Source organism: Papaver somniferum, chromosome 6, assembly GCF_003573695.1.
Source record: "Papaver somniferum cultivar HN1 chromosome 6, ASM357369v1, whole genome shotgun sequence".
NCBI lineage: Eukaryota > Viridiplantae > Streptophyta > Magnoliopsida > Ranunculales > Papaveraceae > Papaver > Papaver somniferum.
Window position 1 is genome coordinate 115457203 of NC_039363.1, and position 24378 is coordinate 115481580.

At 36.2% G+C, this 24378-nt stretch overlaps 1 protein-coding gene, 1 long non-coding RNA gene, 1 other non-coding gene and 1 pseudogene across 6 annotated transcripts; 3 read left to right on the top strand and 1 right to left on the bottom strand.

Annotated features, from left to right (window-relative positions):
- The first annotated feature begins 6712 nt into the window (after nucleotides 1-6712).
- Nucleotides 6713-8934, top strand: LOC113288965 (GDSL esterase/lipase EXL3-like). The gene is made up of 5 exons (XM_026538126.1): nucleotides 6713-7071; nucleotides 7607-7737; nucleotides 7835-8065; nucleotides 8138-8393; nucleotides 8510-8934. The coding sequence occupies exons 1-5, from the start codon at nucleotides 6798-6800 to the stop codon at nucleotides 8719-8721; spliced, it is 1104 nt and encodes a 367-aa protein (XP_026393911.1). The 5' UTR covers nucleotides 6713-6797; the 3' UTR covers nucleotides 8722-8934.
- Nucleotides 8935-9111: 177 nt separating this feature from the next.
- On the bottom strand, nucleotides 9112-9184 carry TRNAR-ACG. Its single transcript has one exon. It is a non-coding gene; the product is annotated as a tRNA-Arg (tRNA).
- Nucleotides 9185-11338: 2154 nt separating this feature from the next.
- Nucleotides 11339-15734, top strand: LOC113288966. 4 transcript variants are annotated; one of them, XR_003330788.1, is made up of 12 exons: nucleotides 11339-11857; nucleotides 11979-12411; nucleotides 12491-12607; nucleotides 12697-13107; nucleotides 13323-13388; nucleotides 13476-13533; nucleotides 13811-13872; nucleotides 14383-14448; nucleotides 14654-14725; nucleotides 14925-15039; nucleotides 15154-15295; nucleotides 15514-15734. It is a non-coding gene; the product is annotated as an uncharacterized LOC113288966 (long non-coding RNA). The 4 variants fall into 4 exon arrangements; XR_003330787.1 differs by having other exon boundaries at nucleotides 12697-12858; XR_003330789.1 differs by having other exon boundaries at nucleotides 12697-12858; nucleotides 14925-14998.
- Nucleotides 15735-21395: 5661 nt separating this feature from the next.
- Nucleotides 21396-23668, top strand: LOC113288962 (annotated as a pseudogene).
- Nucleotides 23669-24378: the final 710 nt, after the last annotated feature.

The following is a 24378-nucleotide window of genomic DNA, read 5'->3' on the forward strand; positions in this document are numbered from 1 at the left end:
TGTCTATGCTGGTGTGTTCTTCGTGTTCTTCGAGCTTTGTTAATGGCAGCAGCAGCAGCAGGTACAATTCCTGCAACTCCTCCTGCGCCTCTCTGCTGGCCTCCCAATCGACCCCAAACTTCTTGATAAAACTTTCTCTCACTTCCCACCAGCCTTTATATACCAATAGGGTCCAAATAACTCGATTAAATCCGAGTTTATCTCCCTTTTTTCTTCACGTGCAGTTGAGAGAGAAATCTCTTTTCTGTTGCTTTGTACGCGTCTTCTGGCAATTTCTTACGCTCCAAAATTCTCCTAATCCTTAAACAAGCCTAGATACACTTTACTTCAACGTAAAACTCTCCCAGAATCTCTAAATATATTTGAAAACTTCACAGAGAACACATATTCTGTTTGGACTTTGATCGCTTCTCACGGCCATTCCAGCCCAATTCGATCAGCCCAATCACTTGCATAGGGTCTGTTTAGGTCTAACAGGATTATCCCAACTGATTTCCGGTGTTTAATCGCATTAAAACTCCTCCAATAATCGAACCAAAATCTGCCAGACGATGCATGCATTTTCCCGCCAAAATTTGCTTTTAAATTTGAGAAGTTGACCTCCCCTTATCTGTGGCTGGTCTCCCTTTAGCAGCTGCCTGGAAATGGGTCACCCCTTAGTAATTAGGTTACCCCTTATCCAAAATCAAGGATCCGTATAGCAAGTGTCCTCTGGGGCATTTTCCGCACTTTTTCCGGGGTTCCTCCGGGGTATTTCTGGGGTACTTCCGGTACACTTCTGGGGCGCTTCCGGTACTCTATCAACGGAGGTCCAAACGCCGCATTTTCAGCCAATTTCGCCGCAAATCCTTATTCTTCTAAAAACACCTACAAATAAATAAAATAACCAAATAAGTACAAAATTGAGCACTAACAATATATACAAATGAGCTATATTAGACACATAAATGCGTCTATCAATGAGTTTATTTTCCGTCTATATATGTTGTTCAGCAAAGAAAAAAACGAAAGAATTATAATAGTGAAGAAGATTTGCATCTTGTTACTGATTTTGTTATGTCAAAGAAAGAAGGAAAATGTTTGAATATGAAAGGATTTTTGCCAGTAGTTTTAGAAAAAATTGTAGAATTGTCCGTGAAAATCCTCATAAGTTGATTGATAATGGAAATCAAAGTAGAATGAGTATTATCAGGAGAGAAATTGATGGATTCGCTAAGTGTCTCACTGAGGTTCATTCGATAAATAGAAACTTGGATTATGAGAATTGGGTAATTTTGTATATTTGTTATAACAATTATATGTACTTTTTCTTTACATCATATTGATTCGATTTGCGAGAAATGAATATTTCAAAATCAACAACAAAACTTTCTTATGGGACTATGAACTTGCATTGCTAAAACATAATGTTATGGTAACTGATAGTCAAGTTGTTGATGAGCATCAAATTGTTCATAATGATCAAGTTGTAGATGATATCGAGGAAAAAGATAATGTTAACACCAATTGCAAGTCAAGTTCATTCCTTTACCACAATTGTATTTTCAAACAGTAATCCTACAATTGTAGTCGGGAGCCTATTTCGAAATTCTTTTGACAACATTAATGGAACAACAATTCCAACTCAAGTCGCTTCCACAAACTACTAACAACTTAGATTGTTGTTTGTCAATCCTCTTAATATTTCAACTTCATCCCAAAAACACAAGGAAAATCCTTGGAAAAGAAAGAGCCATGCATCAAAGAGAACCCAAGAATAAACCTCACCACCTACTACATCATCGCAAGATTTAATCATGAGTGATGCATCCTATAACCTCATTGAATATCTCACGGAATCACAAAGAAACAACTACCAACTTTTATTAGAAATGCTAATTAAGCTGACCAAGAGAACAAGCTTGCAAACTCAAGAGGCGAGAGATATGAAAATAGTGGATACAGATCTTTCAACCCTAACTCCGGATGGTAGAACCTAATATAAAATAAAACAACAAGAAGCATTGAAGAGCCAAGCACAAGCACAGGCGCAAACACAAACACAAGCACGAAAAAAACTGCAACCAAGGATAACACCTGTATACAAAACCTCAAGGACCAACGTATTACAATCATCCGACAACCAAAACAACCTTCCTCATTATTAGCAGACAAATATATGTGTTTAAATAACTTTTAATTATATTACGGGTGTATTAGTTACTAGCTTGCTTTAAATAATATTTATTATTTTAATAATTATTATTATTATATGGCAATTCTAATGTAGGGGATGCTACACCTCTAAGTTGAAATAATTAAAATTATCTTATTATTTTGTTTTTACAATGGAATTTGAAACCGAAACTTACAACGAAACCACCTTTGATTATATAACAAACCCTTTAAAACTCTTGTTCTGAAACGACCTCAACCATACTTAAAATTAGAAAGAGCAAAATGTTCTCTACAATGTGTTTTGAAGAACAAAGGGGAAATTAAAGAATGGGAGATAGCACTTCTGTTAACTATAAAACACTGGGCGAAAACTAAGTTTCCATCGGTCAAGGTCAACCTTTGACTTAGGCCGAAATCTAGTTCTCGGACTATTATTTAATATGAAATTAAGTTTCCGCCTTTGCTTAGCCAAGGGTCATAGCGCTTGCTCATCTTCTTTTGCCCTAGTTACATTTCTCAATGTTCCAGCCAAGAAATTGAATGTCATAGTACTTGTTCTAAGCATTTCGCTAGATACCATAGTATTAGCCCCATCTTAGCCGTACAGTAACTTAATATGTCTATTTACATGTCATGCGTATGTGTAACTTTCAAAACCTTACTAAACTGATGCAATAAAATTATCTCCTCGATCCTAATGCATAGGATATTCTTGTCAACATGACAGCCGGACTCTGACGGAAAACTCCTAGCTGGCAAATTATAACAGAGTGTAAAAGTGAAGTACAGTATATGCTTGATACTGTATCACTCTTCTCAGTCTTCTGTCAAGTAGCAGTCCGCTTTAAAGACTCAAAATTCCAAGAAAAGGTCTTCAAACCACATTATACATATGAGATATATTCAAGTGTGATCGACAGTGGAGAAAATAATTAGTGTTTGTAAAGTCGTTACTTATAGCTGCAATAGAGAATAGCGTCAAGAATGTTAAATCATGTCGTCGGATGGTGCCTTCTCCTACTTTTTTTTATTTTTTACTTTTTTATTTTATTTTTTATTGAGGCATCCTCATACATATGGCCTTTTGAGGGAAAGCCTAATATTAGGTGTCGGTTCCCTCTAAAGTCTCTCGTCATAGTCGTTCTCATGTCATTCAAAACGGTTCACTACCCCATTTTGGCCGTAGGGTTTTTCATAACGTACCCTACCATATGATTCCAAGGTGCTGTCCTTGCTAAACACCTCTAAATTGAGCTCATACGTATGTGTTCCATTCATGAGCACAAACTAATACGTGTATATGCAAGACAATGCTTGGCTGCCGCATAAAAGAAATAGAGAGATACTCATAAATACACAGTTAGGTGGAGTGTGGTCCTTACTCAACTGGCTCCTTGAATTATGGCTAAGTTTTTCCGGTGGAGAGGTGACACCGGGACAGGATGAGTCTGGTGGCAGCTAGGGTTGCCCCTCCGGTTGTTGTACGATTTTGTTGGTTGATTCTTTGTCAACCACTTGTCATGCTAAATTAAACAAATATCATATACCCATCAAGCTAGAAATCTTTTGATGAAGAAAAATTAAAATAAGAAATACCCAAGTGAAAATTACAGACAAACCCATTTTAGAGATTCTTCCCACTGTGAAACCCACGTTCAGAAATTCTCAGGCGCGCACCTATTTTTTAGGGAAAAATTATTCTAGAACCCATAATTTATAAAATTCTGTTTCGTTCTTTTCTCTTCTTCATCATCTTCTGTGAGAAGAACACAAACGAGAAAAGATTCAGTCGAGTTGAGATCGATGGGGATTTCGAATATGTTGCAGTCAAGAATAAGATGAAGAGGAATTATAGCTTCTGATGTTCAGAACTTGGAGAAGATTCAGATATGATTATTAGCCGAGACAAGACGGGGATGAAGAACAGATTGATGCAAACATCAAATCGAAGATGCAAACATCATCTCGAGATCATCTCGTATAGAACTACCCATCCAACCGGATCAACTATCTCGCATAGTTCAGTCAAGAGAACCAATCTCAGATGGACAACGATAACAATCATCTCGATCCAAATCGAAGCAGCAGACTCGACCAGACAATGACAAATCTCAACCCACATCACGATAAGAGACGAGCCAACCAGAGCATAAACTCGGCTGCCATTAACAGCTTTTCCTGGTTTAGGGCTTCTTGTATTCAATCTCTTCTATCTGCCACAACAATTGCAGAACAAGTTTACTGTGATTTCTCACTTGATTGAGTCGCTATTACAGAAAATTGGTGATGAACGAAGTCACATTGGAGCAGCAACAGAAGCTCAGGATTACAGGCCATCATCAACATCCCCACACCTCGTAACCAACTAGATCCCATTGGACAGACAACCAACCAAATGGAGGAGAAAAAGACGTTCAGTCACTGAGCAAAAGCTCCAGCAGAAAGATGAATAGAACCTCAAAGGAGGATGGACGAGCTCACATAGGAGCAGTTCACGATGGAAGACTGCCATCAATACTTTAGCCTGATTTAAGGCTTTCTTCATCGCTCTCTTTTCTTACTATTTTACATGGTGATTACTAAACGAAGCCAAATCGTATTGTGATTGTTAACCTAATTGACCTGTCATTACAGAAAAACGATGATGGATGAAACTCCATCGGGAAGAATCAGAGCTCGGACTACAAGCCATCCAGAGCTTGGACTACAAGCGATATCGGACACACAACCCATATCGGAGCAACCATCTCGCACTGGAAGTACCCCTCAGTTCGGAACACCAACATCGGACGAACAAGGAGCATTAACTCGGATCGAACTGTCATATCGGACAGGGACATCACAACGATGAGAATAATACACCTTCCTCTTTTAATTTGCTTTTGTTATTGCATACATGGTGTATGATGAAATGCTTTACAGGGGGAATTTCATCAAATATAATGGGAAGATAAGGAAGACTTGGTTCTCGTCGAGAGATGAGTTTGGTGTGGAACAGATATGTAGTGATGCTCGATAATGGAGGAGCAGAGCTTTCTTCTTAGTAAGACAAGGGTAGATGATAAGGTGTTGTGGTTGGATGGAGAGATGATAATGCACCATAATAGGTTTTGGTACAGTGAACAGATGAATAACCTGTTATGCATCTACAAAAATTGCTGCATAACTTGTTATGCAGTCCAGAAAATAGTTGCATAAGACGTTATGCAACAACCTTTTTGTTGGTATAGAAACCAACAAAAAAAGAACTGCATAGCTTGTCATGCACCTACAATAATATATGCATAACATGTTATGCAGTCATGAAAATGGATGCATAACCTGTTATGCATACGAAAACATGGCTGCATAATGGATTATGATTGTTGCACAATCCTTTATGCATCGAGAAAATAGATGCATAACCTGATATGCATCCGTAAATATGGATGCATACTGCATTATGCATCAATTTTTTATATGTACGGCTAAAATCAACCAAAACAATGATTACATAACTTGTTATAGATGCATAACTTTGTTATGCAGATACATAACTTGTTATGCAGTCGAAAAAATGGTTGCATAATTCGTTGTGCGTCTGCAGAATGTGTTATGCATTGTTTTTGGTGACTGCATAATGGTTAAGTATCAAGTTTTCAAAAAATTTCCCTAAAATGAGGATCACCTCCGATTTTTTCGTTAAAAACAAAAATTTGATATTCTTGTTTGTACTCGTTGCGTAACTCTTTTAAAAAGATTTCCAACGATATAAAATTTGTAAAATTCTAAGACGCGGATTTTTAGATATGTTATGTCCAAGTTGCGCTGCCAATTATACTCCTGAAAAAGATAGTATGCATAACGAGTTATGCCTGAAAAGATAATATGCATAACCAGTTATGTATTGATTCATATAATAATTTCATATAATTATGGGTGTTACGGTATACAAAATTAATTGTGGACCTGAGAACGAGAATATTATTTTTTTTGGATCTCCCCTAATTTCCCCAATACCCAATCCGACATATATAATCAATAGTCAATAATCAACAACAAGGAGAGCCTATCTTATTTTTCTGACCCATCTTAATTATTTGGGGCCTCCAAAAGATGTGGAGTGACTTCGAAGGCATCTAGTTTCCGTTGCAAATCTCAAGTCTAGCTCTGTTGTGAAACATTTTACTCTTGAAAATTCATTTTCGACTCCGTTGTCACTGATACACCCGCGTAGGCGTAGGTTCGTTTCGTCTCTGTCATTGATTAATTTACCAAACTTCTACAGTAAATCTATCCCAAAATTGACAACCAAATTTAACAGAGCCGAAATATAACACCTGGTGCTGGGCTAAGTTTTACCTCTTTAGGACATTACAGAAGTTGTTACTGTTTATTTGCTAAATTCAAAGCATACGCCAACCGTTCATTCGTATTTCAACTACCAAATGTTATAAAAACCCTACTTTTCAAAATGAATCGAGTAACATTTATGACTCAAAACCATACAACTTGTGTGATAGGTGCAAACATTAAGTTTTGATTGACGTCTATATAACTCTCATCATTTTTTCTACTATATCTCACAGTCTTCGCACTCTCTCTAGGTCTTTGGTTCTGTTTTATATGCTTAACACACACACAGTACTACTATAAACAAGATGGTTTCATTTTCTTCAACAAACAGTATTTTTCTTACTCTATTCTCTATCTGCACTCTGGTTCAGCTGATCGAATCAATTCCTGTTATTACTTTACCTCCGAATATTAAAGTTCCAGCAGTTCTTGTGTTCGGAGACTCCATAGTTGATCCAGGGAATAATAACGACTTAGCTACACTCGCAAAGAGTAACTACCCACCTTATGGGAGAGATTTCATGGGTGGAAAAGCAACCGGAAGATTTAGCAATGGCAAAATCCCCAGTGACTTGATAGGTAACAAGAACATATATACATTCACGTCAAAGTTTCTTACATATATATATAGATTACCATCTCTGCAACTATTAGAGTAAGTCGGGATAAGATAATATGTATATCAGTAGCGCCTTTTTGAGTATCCAACATTTTGGAAAATCCTCACAATTTTCACAATGTTGATATGGCCTAGTTGGTTTAAGGCGCCAGATTAAGGTTCTGGTCCGGAAGGGCGTCACTGTCAACATCCTCTTTTTTTATTTTAATAACCAGAGCTTTCATTTAAAGAATGTTTTTTCTTTTTAAAATAAAAATAAAGAAAGAAAGAATACAGAAATTTCGAATAAGCTCACTATGGGCATATGTATGGACAATACAAAAATTATTTTCATTCAAAAATGCCAGGCGTTCATTTTTTCAAAAAAGTTTGAAGATAAGTTTATAGATGCAGACCTACCAGCGTAATGATTATGCTAGACGATCATGCCAAAATGTTAATTTTAAGTATTTTAAATTTTGAAGTCAACTCCTTACACAATTTCCACTTTTACAGTTCAAGCGTTGCGAATTAAGGAATATCTACCAGCTTATCTCGACCCTTCTCTGAAACCAGCTGATCTCCTTACTGGTGTAAGCTTTGCATCTGGTGCCGCCGGATATGATCCACTTACCTCTAAACTCGCGGTATATATACCTCCACTTATATGAATTGCTTCAAATTTGTTTACATGTGTGTATGCTGCTCATTGACTGTTTTCATTTGTTCAATTCCTAAACGTAGATGGCTTTAAGCATGGAGAAACAAATGGATTTATTCAAAGAATACTTAGCTAAAGTTACAGCCGCCGGAGGAGAAGAGAAAGCTAAGAGTATTTTATCAGAGAGTGTGTACCTGGTTGTTGCAGGAAGTGACGACCTTGCCAATACCTACTACCTTTCAAGATTAAGAAATAATTACGATATCCCAGCCTATACTGATCTTATGGTACAAGGAGCCTCCAGTTTTATTCAGGTACGTTTTCTTCTTCGTCTTCTTAACTTTTTACAGTTTGGAAATAGCATTTAATCGAGCATTATTCTGTAGGGACTGTACGATATGGGAGCAAGGAGAATTGGAGTTTTCAGTGCAGCGCCAATAGGATGCCTGCCATCCCAGAGAACATTAGCCGGAGGCAAAGCGAGAAACTGCGTAGAAAACTATAACGAAGCTGCTCAGCTTTTCAACTCAAAGCTGTCTTCAGAACTTGACAAACTCACTTCTGGGTTTGTACATGGGAGAGCTGTGTATGTTGATATCTACAATCCACTCCAAGGACTTATCGACCATCCTCACAAATACGGTCAGTACGATTTTCTTGATTTCTACTTATAAATTACGTTGTATATCACCGTGCTTGAGCCAGTTTAATTACATTGTAGAAAAAAATCTTCTGATTGTGTTGAATGTTGTTTTTAGGTTTTGAGGAGGTAACAAAAGGATGCTGTGGAACAGGAACGATAGAATCGACTGTCCTGTGTAACGAGCTAAACCCATTTACTTGTGACGATGTCTCTAAATATGTATTTTGGGACAGTTACCATCCCACAGAGAGAGCTTACGAAATACTTTTCGGACCCATCGTCGAGAAATACGTCAACAGCTTCGTCTGTGACAACTCCGCATGCTAATTGTAAATGTGACTAATGTCTGCATATGTATGCCAGATGATCAAGAGCAGATGGTCCACACTAGTCAATTTCCAAAAATCAGATGGGATGTGGTTCCATCGTGTATTCGTTTGTATCTATTTTACAAGTTCCTCTGTTTTACAGGTTTAACTTGACAGACTGGTACTAGAAATTCTATTTTATTACTGATTGGGAAGAGAACTTTCTTACAGATATTTTGTTGGAGATTGATCACTGTAATATGTGCTATAGTCGAAACCAAAGGGAGAGGTCACCATAAACGAACTGAATTAACCAGAAGTGCCAAAAATGAATATTCAAAGAAGAGCGCATTGCATCAACAATTTTGAACTAGTCACTCAAAAAGTAAACACTAAGAGCGTGCAAAAACGACTCTGCTGGGGATCGAACCCAGAGTCTCTGGTTTCGTAGACCAGCGCCTTATCCATTGGGCCACAGAGTCACTCTTGTTATCCGTTTTCTCATACAACTAATTAATCGAGTTCTCATATAACTAATTAATCCATACACCTGCATTTTGATACTAGTCACTGATGATAGATGGGAAAACACCTCAATGATTACAAAACCTACTTTGGAGACACAACCAACTATTGACATGACTTGGGAGATTTTCGCTCCAAATCTTACTAGAATTATTATTTCTAACACATTTGGCAAGTAGATTTATCAGTCTTTTTATGCCTAAAGCACAGGAGTACGTTACCTAAACTCTGAAGTACTGAACCAAAGACTCATAATCTAAATTAAAATTTTGATCCTCCCATTAGGTACACAAGAGAGGCCCAACAATGCTATCAACCACTTTCTTGTAATCTTGAGATGATGATAACCTTGTGAAGTTAGAGTTAACCTATCCATTTGAGAGTTGTCAATATCATCTATGCTTCTGCTTGTTCTACATCTCTAACCATTTTTTAATAATTTCCTTGTTGTCTCCAAGCTCCCTGAAAATTGCTCTTACGATCAGAGAAAAACAACAATATTACTACCAGGGATATAGAAGCATCTATATTGATTTTTTGTGATGTCAAGTAGAGGAGGGATCCATATCATGTCCTTATAGCTTATCGTATTTCTTCTACTATTATTACTGTAGGTACACATTTCATCTTCCGACACGTGTCCACAAAGACACACGTGGAGGACATGCGGTTGAGAACATCAAGATATGATATCACACGTGGACAGCCAAGAGACGCGCCTTATCAAGATAGCGTTGCCACCCACCAGATCCAACGGTAGGGGATCGAGGAAGACGGAAACACTAGAACACTGCGAAGCATTGAAAGATAACCCAAGATTCACTTTATCCTATCCCCAGAAAGATCTAAGATCTACGGCTAGGGATAGTCATACTGACGCAGACAAGACATGGGCAGAGGACAACTGTCTACCGCGGACAGACATCTCAACTACCCGCATTAAATACCCTCAAACAGCATACGTGTCAGTCAGCCTGTGGAGGAACCGCAGATAGCACTGAATATTCAAACAGAACACGCAGAGAAGACCAAGAACACGAAGACCTTTGCGTAAGCGGCACAAGACACAATAGGATAAGGTTATAACAGGCTTCAGAAGTGAACCCCATGTAACCACCCTATAAATACCCCTCTCTCCCAAGTGAAAAGAGAGGGGGAAAAACATTGAGAAGAGAAGAGGAGAGAGACAGAGAAATAGAAAAAGTGTAAGTGAGGTTCCTCCTGCTACGCAGGCTTATATTAGTCTCAAAGTCATTCGACTATTTCGGTAATCCCCACCATATAATGAAAAACCCAATCTCGGAGACAGGGATCTGAGTGAGAATCATATAAGTTAATCGTTTCGTCTATGTTCATACATACATACTTTATATATTCAATTCATTACTTATAGCATATCATGTTCGTACATTTTATACTTCGTCCATTATTTATCTTATTGTATGAGCTAAGGACAATGATTGTAATTGATGATACAAGGAAGAGTATTAGAACTTTGAGTCAAGGATTCGACATAACCAATCCGTTCCCTTCAGGCGCAGCCTATTTATTGTATTGTCATGAGTCTGCGCGCATTGTTTGTGAATACTCAGATGACTTTGATCTGCGTGTTCACAATTACTATTGTCAATCATACAACAGTAATCATGTTTTCGCTACAAAAATGGTATGTTTTATGTTTCAGAGTGCTATGGTTACTTCGAATGTTATCGGAGGAGATTATAATATATATACATTGCACAAAATTCCCGGATTCGTAACACCAATTCGTAATGGCTTCGTGGCCGTTACAAAATTCCCGTTACAAATAGCCGTTACGAAAAATTCGTAACAGGCATTACTAATTTTAAAATTTATTGAACAAGGTTTAGCCGTTACGAAATTTTTTATAGGCGTGCGAGACACACACTTGGTCACACATGGGTCGTAACACTTGGAGTATGTGCGTGTGCCATTCACATGCACGCTTTCTAGCCTTTCATCTAGACCGTGTATTCCTAAAATGATATCTTTACCCTTCATTCTATTCTCGAGATGCATCTCAATCATAAAACCTAAGATTTTATTCCCACTCTACATTGTTACATCTTATCTTTTTCTCTCCGGCTCTCAATCATAAACCTTTCATTATTTTTCTCTCTTTCATCGTTCCTCCTCCTTTCCATTATCGATCTCTTAGAAGAAAGAGGGCCTAAGATTTCTATTTTTCTTCTCAACTCCTTCTTCGCAGTATTTCATTTTCTTTCTTCTCAACCTCTTCTTTTCGTTTTTTTTTCGTTTTTTTTCTTCTCAAAAGCATGAACTGAGAAATCGTTCATATCAATTAAGAAGAAATCTGGAGAAGTAAATAAATCAAGAAGGTGTTACTGATTTTGTGAATTTGGTTTTGGTTAGGTTTATTATTGATTGAAGAGCGACGAATCAGTAAGAAATAGAGTTAGGGTTTCTAGAATTAGTATTGAGTTTGTGCAAAATCAAAGGAGGAATTAGTGTATTGAATAACAGAAGGAGGAGATGGTGGAGTTGTATTAACTCGGTTATAGAGATAGGGTAAATCATAGAGAGGAAGTTAGGGTTTTGAAATTGATTTAAGGTTCAATTTGTTGCCCGTCGCATTGAGGCCGTATTGGGTATAATCCTTGATCTCTTTCTTATTTCCAATTTTGTTTGCTATGCTCTTTGTAAAAAAATGATTTATGTTAGTCATTCTTTGTTAAAGCTGTACATTATGCTGTATATGGGAATTGGCAGATATGAAGATGGAGCTGGTGGTTGAGTTCAAGTGTTGAAGTTGCAGCTGCTCTAAAAGATACAGAAAGTGGACCAATCAGAAAAAAAAAAGCTACAGAAAGTGGAGATACAATTGATGTGTGATGTGTTGATGAGTCTGAGAAGATTAGAAGTAGGGTTATGGTAGGAGATTGTATGATATTGCAGTTGTAGAAGATGAATTCTGGTGGTGGATAAGAATCTGGTTTGAACTGATGTTGATGGTTGAACCGAGTGCAGTCAAGCCATGGCATTGCATGTGGTCTGGAACTGAGATTGGTAAGGGTTCAGCTGGTGCTAGTTGTCCTGTTGAGATGTTGCAGAGCTGAACTGAATGGTGTTGGGAAGGCTGAATGAAAGAAATGGGTTGAGCAGTAGCTGGAGATTGAAGCAGCTGCTGCAATGGAAACTGAAGGTACAACCCATCCATTAGCATATTTATCGATATGATTAACCCTGTAAAGAGTTTCTAACTTATAGTGTTGCCTCTCCAGGGTTTAGCTGCAGAGGTCACAACAACCTTCAGCCATCGGTTGGCTCCATTAAATTTGAATGTGAATGAGCTTACTGGGGACATGCAACTATCAAGGAGTGAGCTTGAGGAAACTCAGGTTCCCTGTGGTTGTGCTTAATTCTTATGCATATAGAGTTTGAAAGCATTGAATTCATTTTAATTTGTATTTGTTTCCCAACCACTCAGATGATAGTGACAACACCTGAGAAATGGGATGTCATCACTCGCAAAAGCAGTGACATGTAATTGTCAATGCTAGTGAAACTGTTGATTATTGATGAAGTACACCTGTTGAACGATTATAGAGGACCTGTAATAGAGGCATTAGTTGCAAGGACTCTTCGCCAGGTAAAGTTTCCTTATGAAGTCTCTCATTTCCACTTCACCTTCTGTTGATAACTGAAACTTATAGTACAATTTTGAGAAGCAAACTACATAACTACTGAGGATGACTTCAACATTAATGAAGTATTCTAACTACCACCCTTGTTGTTGTACTTATCGAGGAATTTTCTCAAGCACCTTAGGCATCCATGCAGCTGTGGGTCACAGAACCCATATGAAACTAGCTAAAGGGAGATTTATTATAGGATTCATGTAAGTACAAAATATGGCAGAAAGGTGTGTACGTACGGGGAGAAAAATTAGAGGCTGATGATTAGGTTGTTACCGTGTAGCGCCTCACACGATGCATAATGAGCTGCCGGTTCTTTCAGCTTCCAGATGTTCTATCATGTTTTACTTTCTATCGTTTGTAGATGCTCTTACTGTTGTGTGTGTGATAACGAGTTTTGCTTTTTTTTCCCTAACAGGTTGAGTCCACACAGTCAATGATACGCATTGTGGGTATTTCTGCCACTCTTCCCAATTATTTGGAGGTTTGACTAGTCAACGATCTGACTTCTAGTTTACTAGCATATGCTTTTAACGAGTTGTAAATTGTAACTTCTCTTTGCTAATGCCAGGTTGCAAACTTTCTGAGGGTGAATCCGGAGGCAGGTGGTTGATGGGAAATATTGACAGGTAGTTGAATTTGATTCATAGATTTATTTGTTGTTTCGATTTACAGTTAGTTGCAGTGAAATTGACTTTAACTGGTTTCAATTTTGTGGACTGCTGTTATATTTTACGGTTCACTTGGTTGAAATATTGTTCCTCACAGTATCTTAGTTAGGTGATATGTTTTGTTGTTTATGATTTTAGAATGCTTAGATGCTGATTTATTCCTTTGCTTAGATGTCCTGCTAAAGTGAGGAATTTTTTCTCTAAAGACTAAATATATATGTATTATGCTGTTAAGATTGCTAGGTAGCTGAGTTGGAGATAGCTTTCTCTATTCCCGGTATACAGAAACAATACAAGGTTTGTCATATACGTGGTCTTTAACTCTTCATCTGTTTTTCTCTCTCTTTAGCTTTATATGTTTCATCGCATAAATTCTCATCTCTCTCTCTGTTCTTTATTCAAGTAAAAGTTCTCTCTTTTTTTTTCTTCTCTAGACAAGTGGGCCACTAAGTCTACCTTCCATTTTTATCACTTTTACATTGTTGTTGGACTTCTCTGTTTAGATTTAGACTCGTTTGTGTGATCGAAACTCGTAGCTTTGAGTTAGTAATGTCCTTCCAGAGAATTTTTTTCATTTTTGTTCATCTTTTTCTTGGATCTTTAGGAAGTGTACCATTGGTGGTTGTGTTTCTGTATTACCAGATCTAAATATTAGACTCTTAAGTGGCGTTGGGATCATGCATTAATTATCGGTGCATTAATTGGCATCTGCTTGTTGTTGTTCAGTGCTGGAATTGAGTGTTTATGCCTATACTTGTTTTTGCTATGTATATAACATGTTCTTTTTATATTTTTGCATTTGTGTAGGCAGGTGCTGATCCAAATGGATGACCAGATGGAGTAAAAGCTCTGCCACTTGTAGCTGAACTAGAGGTAACACAAGATTAGGTCCCTCCCTTGTCTTTACAACTATTTCTTTTATCATTTCAATCGTGTTAATTCTGATATCTTTTCATTTAATGGGTTTCATGATTATTTGTGAAACCCTGCAACAAAACGAAATTCTTGTTACTCTTATGGAATTCATTCTACATTAAGTGTTTTTTATCCCTGGTTATGATACTCTCTCTGTTTGTAGGCATTGTCTGCAGCAGCAAAGACCGTTGATCATTTTAAACTTGTGCGTAGTTGCACAATTACTTCCTGCTAGGTGGGGATCAAAACAGTTGGTTGAAGTCCTATTTATTACCCTATTTTATCTCTTTATGTTTGTTGAACTTTAAATTTTCTGAAACTTCCTTTATGTCACGAATCTACTTGAGCTTACATGGTTCTTTTTCAGTATGAGCCATTGCTACTCGCAGCCATTTCACTGACCTCTTCTCTTCTCCGCTCTTTTACATTTTCAGCCTGTAATGGTGTTTATCAACAATAAAACTACAATCTGGAGTCTAAAAAGCTGTGTGTGTATGTACCGGTTCAGGTTGGCATACATATTTCTGTTTAGCTTTCATTCCCGTCTTTGTAAGCTTTCGTTCTGCCTTACTCATCCAAATGTCTTATATTATTAGCTGTCTTAACCTTGTTTTCCATTTTCACTATTTTACTTAAAGTCTTCATCTCTTCCTTTTTGTTCAGACCTTGAACAAGGCATCAGCTAGAAAAGTAAATTGTTGCTTGATGATATCACGAGCCTTGAGGACCTGCCATCTCATAGAGGTAGATATTGCTAACAAGAAAATTATCAGCGGACCCACAGGCTTCAAGCACTTCAATATAGGTAAACGGATCTTTATGTGTTGTTGTAGGAGTTCAAGTTATAGCGAAGGGCTTCCTATTAAATAGAACTAGCATAAATTTGTGAGTTTGTGGAAGTTATGGCACAGTCAGATCTGGCATACTGTTATGGTCATGTTAGAAAATCTCGTACACTTTATCCGCTATTCGTCTATCCCAGAATCTGAGACTCCCAATAATGCTGCCTATTGTATTTTGCAGGATTGCCTACATCGAGTTTTCTGATGCTCAAGCTTTCAACAAAGCAAGCCTGCAAAGGATATAATGAACTAGCTGTTGTTATTTGAATGATGCTCTATTTCATCAGAAAGAGTGGAGAACAAAGGAGCTTCAAGATTTGTAAGTTCCATGTATTCAAGGTTGTATTTGTTCCCTTAAAAATTTGGAACCTTCCATGTATTCTTTGAGAAATTTGATACTTAACAAAAAAAAAAAAAGTTTGGTACTTAGAGAAATTTCAGTTCTTTTGTTGTATGAACCTGAGATGAATAGAATGAATGTGATTATGAATTGAATGAATGTTACTTTGCTTAGATTGAAGAATATGTTGTTGTTATGAATGTATTGAAAGGTGTATGCAGGGTATTGAATTTAGAATTCTGGCTTATTTCCAGCGGAAAAATTACTGCCGGTCAGCCTTTAGTCAAGGTTGACTTGCAGTAATATTTTCCTGTTACAAACTTTTGTAACGGCATAAAACTGTTACAATATGCTACGTAGTAACGGCTCCAAGCTGTTCAATATTCCACGTAGTAATGGCTCGCCAGCGTTACGAAAGTGATGTTACAAATATAATTAGTAACGGATATAACTGTTACCACGTGCAAATTCGTATGGGCCGTTACAAAACAAATTCGTAACGGCCGGAAGCCGTACGAAAATTTTGATACCCACTTTTGCAACAGGCGAAATCCGTTACAACCCATTTAAGTAACGGCTTTTGCCTATTACGGATCCCAGAATTTGGTGTAGTGATATCATTATAGCTCACATCTGAAATTCCATATGAACCTCATGAAAACCATTATAAGATTTACTTTCTGTGGATAGTTAAATTATATATCATTATTTAGGTTGCTCTAGCTTCTGATCCATTTTTTGACATCTTGCACTTGCCTGATTTAGTACCAAGCTCGTAAGAAATTAAATTCCAGGACTTTTTCTAGAAAATGACACTTAATCAACATATGAGTTATAATCTCCTCCTCACTATTGCATCTTCCACAGTTTATGTTTTGGATTCTACCATATCTAGTTAATCATTGATTTACATGAAAAATATCGTTGCATTATTTTATATATAAACATCTGACATTTGTATGGACTTTTAAGATGCCAGATTTTAAGTCAAAGGTTTGATTTTGTTGGAGTTAATGCATTTTCTAGGTAAATCTGGACTGTAAAATAGTTAAAGAAGTTAGTAGAATTTTATGTGTGAATATCGGTTAAATTGGATAAATCATAAGTTTGTATGTTGTTCAAAGAAAAATCTAGAGAATAGCTCTCCATAATTGTGAGGCGGTTTGAATATATTATATTAAGAAAAGTATAGAATGAGAAAATAGTATAACTTGTAACCACTATAAGTTCGGATGATATAAAATATAAATAGGCATGTAAGGTTTCATTTTGAGTATGAATCAAAAATAAGAAAAGTGAATTTGATAGAGAGTGAGAGACCAGACACTTAGTTTCTGAGAATCCTTTCTAACAACTATCAGATCACAAGTTCAGACATCAACAAAGAAGCTCCTCAAATTACTAACAGTGATATAAGAGCTTAGTCGATTGATTTGGGTGTTAACTTCCGCTTGTTATCATGTCGACTAGTAACAGTTTAAATCAAGCAGTAGATGTGCCAATATTTTTCGCAGAGAATTACGATTTTAGGTGCGTCAAAATGAAGATATACTTCATATCTCAAGACCTCATGGGGAATCGTTGATAGTGGTGTAACCATGATGGAAACAACAAATATGACTCAAGAACATCAAAAATAGTTGAAAATTTTGAAATTGAAAGATCACAAATATTTATACACCATCTAGATGGCAATGGATGATACATTTTTTCTCGAATTATGGAGCTATAACCGCAAAATAGGGGTGGCTCACGCTAAAGGAGGAGTTTCAAATAAATAAAAAAGGTATTAATGGTTAAGAGACCACACACTTAGTTTCTAAGAGTCATTTTTAACAACTATCAGCCTCACAAGTTCAAACAACCATAGATAAGCTCCTCAAATTACTAGCAAATTCTTGTACCAGCTGGTTGTAATGAATAGTGTTGTATTTCAGAATAGCTTTATATATCGAGTTGGCTGTAAAACTACCATAAGTAGTAAGAGATCATCTGATTTTGTCTTCATGATTGATGGCGGGTCTAATGTTAAGGATATTTTATTTATGATCTTGATTGAAGATGATATGTGTCTTGCTTCCATTCCAGTTTTTGGTGTGAGAGTCAATTAGTTCTTCCACTTTCATATTATATTATTATTGGAGTTTGTTCCCAGTCTTATATCTTCAGGAGTTGTATCCTCAACCATTTGTCTTTAAAATCTTCAACAATTTTGCCATTTCTAGTTTGTCAGATACAGAAACTTTTTACCCATTCCAGGTCACATCATTATCCCAGTGCTTTTATGGCTGATTTCACCATGTAGATGATTACTATCTTTTTAGTATCTTGATTTTAGAACTTGAACCATACTTTCCTTTTGCATCGATCTCCATGCAAGTTTGGTTAACATGGATTCACTGAGGACTTTAATATTTTTGAACCCCAAGCCTCCCCATTTTTCTAATAAGGATATGGATTTGTATGATTTGAAGTATAAGCCTTTAATTGATTTTTTATTCCACCGATTGTTTCTTTGGAGAGCTTCAATTTTGTTAATTTTTCTTGAGGCATTTTAAAACATCTCATTTGGACTTGAGCGATTCGACCAAGAGCTGCTTGAATTTGAGTACTCCTTCCTACTTGATTAAGAGAAATTCATATGGTATGGATGTATAACCTAGTTAGTAAGTTCGCGAATGATTCGCGAATCATTCGCGAATTTTTCCGTATCACGAATTTTACCGTCTTATTCGCGTACGCTTGCAACTCCGAACCCAAGTCGCGTATTATGGGGCATTCCCGGATTATTCGCGAACCGTTCACGAATTTTACGTATCCCGAATGATACGTCCGCTTAATTCGCCATAAATTCTTTAGCTTTTACTTTTCAAAGATCCCATTTTTTGGGCTTTACTGCCTCCCGAGCATACACGACCGAATATTAGACGTGTTGTAATTTTTATGAAACAAAAACGACTGAAGAGATTTGAAGGTGAAGGTGAGAGAGATCTCAAACTCACTAACCAAGCATCTAAACCACCATACGACGTCCTCTTGGATAACTAATGTTGTATATATTATTAATATCATCATATTAAGTTTATTTTTTCTTTAAATAACTCACACATATGCATAAAAATTGGTTTATGACCTTATAAATACAAATTATTTGTTATATATAGATACCGAATTTTCAGAGCCGAACTCACATTTATAAATCGAATTATACACGTACGTATGCTGTTCCGAATTACTAACGAATCACGTCCCGTTGACCGAATTTTGGACTGAATCTGAATTTTACAAAACCGTATAATACTCGTACGTTTGACGTTCCGTACGTTTGCCGAATCCCGAATTGCTAACTATAAACATCCACATCTCAAGGATAATCCATATAAATAGGAGAATTCTTTTTGTGCATATGGGGGGCCAATGAAAAACCGACACCTGTTTCCTAAATTTGGATAGTTTTAACTAATTTAAGTTAGCAAGTTATACTCTTATTAACGGCTTATTTTGAGGGAAAAAACATTAATTACTTTCATGACTAAGGTAATTATCTTACAGCAAGCCGTCTCGTGTTTATGAGCCGTTAGTTATTCTCCACTTCGTATAATTTATGTTAACTTAATATGGATGATGAACGACACATGGTGAGTGGAGAGCTAATAATGGATAACAAAAAGGTTTGATCAAGGTGGATAATGATGTGATTGTCTATAAAAAGAACTACAAAACTAATTGGAACTCCAAAGGTTATCCATGTCCAATATACCAAAAAGGTTTGATCTCGTTTCAAAAAAAAAAAAAAAAAAGGTTTCATCAAGATTAGATCTCTTTTCAGAAAAAGTAACATGTATGATCAAGGTGGATAATGTTGTGACGGTCTATGAGTCACAGCGGTAAACCAACAAAATCAAATAGTTCCGTTCGTTACAAAATCAAGTAAGATAAGCTATTAAATTGATTACTCATCAAAATTTAATTAGCCTTAGAGTTGTTAGATTAAGAACTTTTCCCACTAATCAAGAGAGTTTAATTAGTCTTAGAATTAACAAATTTTGTTGATATCGTTATCTGTTTCTTCCCTTTTACAGTGGATTTGCTTGACCTAAATTTAGGTTCATTATTATTCTTACGTAAAGCTTCGGTTAGGAAAAAGGTATTTTGGGATTATAGCTTGGACCTTGGTAACGTAAATTAGTTAAAAACAGTCAGAATTTGGGTAACAAATGTCGGTTTTTCATTGATTCCCATGCCCTTTTCAAATTTTGCCCCATCAAAAAAATTTCTCAATTATTTAAACATTTTTTCCACTATGGAAAATCTAAATAGATATCTAGAAATGTGGAGCTACGATATCTTTTTTATTTTAGATATATTAGAAAAGGTAAAAAAGATTATCATCCGGTCAAAATATATCCGCATTTGTTTTCAAATAATAAAATAAAATTAAAAAGTTGTTATATCCGGTCATTGAGTGACCGTACAAAGAGAAAAAAATAAATTAAAAAAAATTCTACCAAGACATTGGATGATCTTATATCTTATCCGATCATTCGTTGTCCATATTGATACTCCACATTGACCTCTTCAAAAATTAAGGGATACCTACTATACCTTATTGATTCGTGGAGTGTTTTATTTTCCACAGTAGCAAATTTGGTATAGACTTGTGGATGAATTTTTTACCAATTAAAAGTGCTCTAATAAATATACCTTGCTATTGCTAGAGTATGTTTTAAATTTGTTGAAAACATTTGTTCTTGTGTTTCCCAAATATTAGTACCAAGGCAGAAATATGTTAAGATATTTTTATCAAATAGGTACCATTGCTAGCAGAGCTGACTTTTGGACCATTGAGTTGGTGTCCTCCATGTAAGATTAGATTTCACCATGGAATTTCCTCCCTTATAAAAAATGATTTTTATCAAGTAAAAAGACAAGTACTGTACATTTTTGTGATCATTTCTCACTTTTTTTATCATAAGTCAAATCAAAATCAATTTTAGCTTTTAGCTTTTCCTATAAGAGAGATGACTGTAGTTCATTTCCCACCTTCATTTAAATGCTTGATCTCTGTTTCACGTAGTTGTTAATGTTTAGTTGCTAAACTGATTGCACACGCTCGCCTACCATTCAATTGTATTTCAACTACAGAATACTATCTCCTATTTAGTTAATCTTCTTTCTTCTTCTTTTTCTTTTTTTTTTTCCCGCTGAAGCATTAGTTAATCTTCTTGTCTATTACTACTTGTCATTTGACAATTTTCTGCAAAATTTCCAAGTAATACAATTTCTTCTATTTCATTTTGTGTCAAAAAGAATTCTAAGTATATCATATCAAGGAAGGAAGTGTACATGCTTCTTTTTACAATCCTTATGACGCAGTTACAAACTTGTTATGATCCAATAAAATCCAATGCAAACACAATGGAAGAACATTTATCTAATCTCTAGACACCCTATTCGTTTCAGCATGCTTTGCTAAACAATCCTTACATTTATTATCTTTCGACATAATTTGAGTTCAATTTTTGAAAGAAACACAAATTACATTTAATTAATATAAATGACTTTTCTTATTAAGACGGTATGGAAAAACTTTGACAAAAAATACCATTTCCTATGTGTAAATTTTGCAAAAATGACACGTGAAAGAGAAGGCAGTTAGTAGTACAAACTCTACCTTTATAAATAGATCCAGCAACATTCATTACTCAAAACCATAATATTGTCTTATAGGTGCATACATTAATGTTTGACGCCTATATAATCTGATCACCTTTCCATACTTTTCTGCTATGTCTCACAGTCTTCGCACTCTCTCTAGCTCTTTGGTTCTATTTCCATTTATATGCTTGACAGACAACTACACTGTAAACAAGATGGTTTCATTTGCTTCAACAACTAGTATTTTTCTTACTGTATTTTCTATCTGCACTCTAGTTCAGCTGATCGAATCCATTCCAGTTATTAAGTTACCTCCGAATATTAAAATTCCAGCGATTCTTGTGTTCGGAGACTCGATAGTTGATCCGGGGAATAACAACAACATGCTTACGCTCGCTAAGAGTAACTACCTGCCTTATGGAAGAGATTTCGAGGGTGGGAACCCAAGTGGAAGATTTAGCAATGGCAAAATCCCTACTGACTTGATAGGTACATTTTACGTTGAAGTTTCTATAGTTCTATGTATGTATTGCACACAGATGATAAATACAGGTGAACATTTCTGCAACGTAATACAATCAAACTGTCAGGATAAGGCATAATAACTGATTTACGCAATAAGGCACTGTTTTGCTCTAGAGTTGCATCTTTTTGTGCATTTTTACAAACCATGCTTTAGGATTTTACCTGCTCATTTAAGTTATGATATTTTTCTTCTGTACGTAGGGGACCATAAAATTTAGAGTATTATCTTAACAAGCATGGTTCATTTGTACTATAATTATCATTATTTTTTACAGTTGAAGCATTGGGAATTAAGGAACTTTTACCAGCTTATAACGACCCTTCTTTGGGACCAAATGATCTCCTTGCGGGTGTAAGCTTTGCATCCGGTGCCGCCGGATATGATCCACTTACCTCTAAACTCGCGGTATATATCTCCACTTTTTATAGTTTGGTTAAAAAATGATTGATTTTGTATATGCTCCTATTGATTGTGTTTATTTGTTCAATAACTAAACATAGACGGCTATAAGCATGGACAAACAAATGGATATGTTCAAAGCATACTTAGCTAAAGTCACAGCCATTGGAGGAGAAGAGAAAGCTAAGAGTATTTTATCAGGGAGTGTGTACCTAATTGTTGCAGGAAGTGATGACCTTGCTAATACTTATTTTGGTTCAAAATTAAGAAATAATTACGATATCCCAGCCTATACTGATCTTATGGTACAAGGAGCCTCCAGTTTTATTCAGGTACTATTATCTTCTCTTGAATTTTTTTTCTGGATAATAGCCTCTAGTTTTGATAAAAATGTACATGTATTTTATGTATGCTTAAACAACAAATTGGACTATGCCTCTAATTTGGTTACATTCTAACAAGTGTCATTAGGGTCTCTATAATGTTCGGCCAAGAGTCTGTACCCGATAAAGCACGTATGTGTCTTCATGTCAGATAGTTTGGTAGTTCTGCACTTCTACTATGTCTCTTTAAAGGTTAGCGAACATGCCAGATATCAGGCAGAAATGAAACTGAAATAACCGGTTACTGTAGGAACTGTACGATTTGGGAGCAAGGAGAATTGGAGTACTCGGCACACCGCCAATAGGATGCCTGCCATCCCAGAGAACATTAGCAGGAGGCAAAGCGAGAAATTGTGTAGAGAACTACAACGAAGCTGCTCAGCTTTTCAACTCAAAGCTGACTTCAGCACTTGACAAATACATGGGAGAGCTATATATGTTGATATCTATAATCCTCTCCAATACATTGTCGAACATCCTGAAAAATACGGTAAGTACCCTTGTGAGTCTCTTACACTCAATATAATCGCTTGTGCTTGGGCAGGCTTAATAAATCTGTACTTTTGGCTTGCCACAATGCAGAAAATCCTTCATGATTTGTGTTCAATGTTGTTATTAGGTTTTGAAGAGGTAACGAGAGGATGCTGTGGAACAGGAACGATAGAATCAACGTTCTTATGTAACGAGCTGAACCCATTTACTTGTGACGATGTCTCCAAATATGTATTTTGGGACAGTTACCATCCCACACAAAGAGCCTACGAACTACTTTTCGGACCCATCATCAAGAAATACCTCAACAGCTTTCTCTGTGACAATGGCTTATGCTAATAGCTACCTCTACTACTTAATCCATTGTTCCAAAAATATGTGGTTCCATCATTTAGTCATTTTATATTCATTTTACAAGTTCCTCAGTTTGTTTTAATCTTCATTCAGGCTGCGATTTGACTGATTGTCACTACTATCAATTTTATTACTCATGCTAATATGCTATGTAATAAATGTGAGAAAGAGAAATTTTATTGAATGGGCTTGCATTTTTGTTCATTAAAGGCCTAAAAGGACTGCAAACCCATCTTCTTCTCCCTCATTGAAGAGTGTCAAAAAAAAAAAACGATAGAGATTTCAGACATTTTGTTCATGATATTGGACGAAGGGACAAACTATAAATTGCAATGCAGTCCAATGAAGTGCAGTACTTACTTCTTAGGTGAAAGGACGATTGCAAAACAGTCCTCATGTCTGAATTTACACACTGTAAAGATAATCACACGACGACACTTGTTGGTACGTGTAAAAATCGGTGGGAGAAAATGAGGATAGTAAGTGGTTTCGCTATTGTGGTTGCAAGTTAGAAAAGGTTTCTGCGTGTGTTTATAGACCAAAGTACCAGAGGGAAACATGCATGTTCTCTGTTCCAGAGGGTTTGCAATCCTCTTTCCATTCTTTGCATTAACCAGAGCATCTGCTATGTTATACAAGTGGGTTTCCCCTAGAAGACGCAACTGCCAATTATAGGTGCATACATTGATCATGGACACCTGTATGACCTAATTTTATGAACTTATATTTCTACATTTCGGTTATCTCTCACTCTCTATGTCTGCAGCTGTACTTCCATCTATATGTTTAATAACACACCACAATAGGAAAAACAAGCAACATGGCTTCATGTTATTCAACAACAAACAGTATTTCTATACATATACGGAATGTGCACAGATATAAATGATAAAT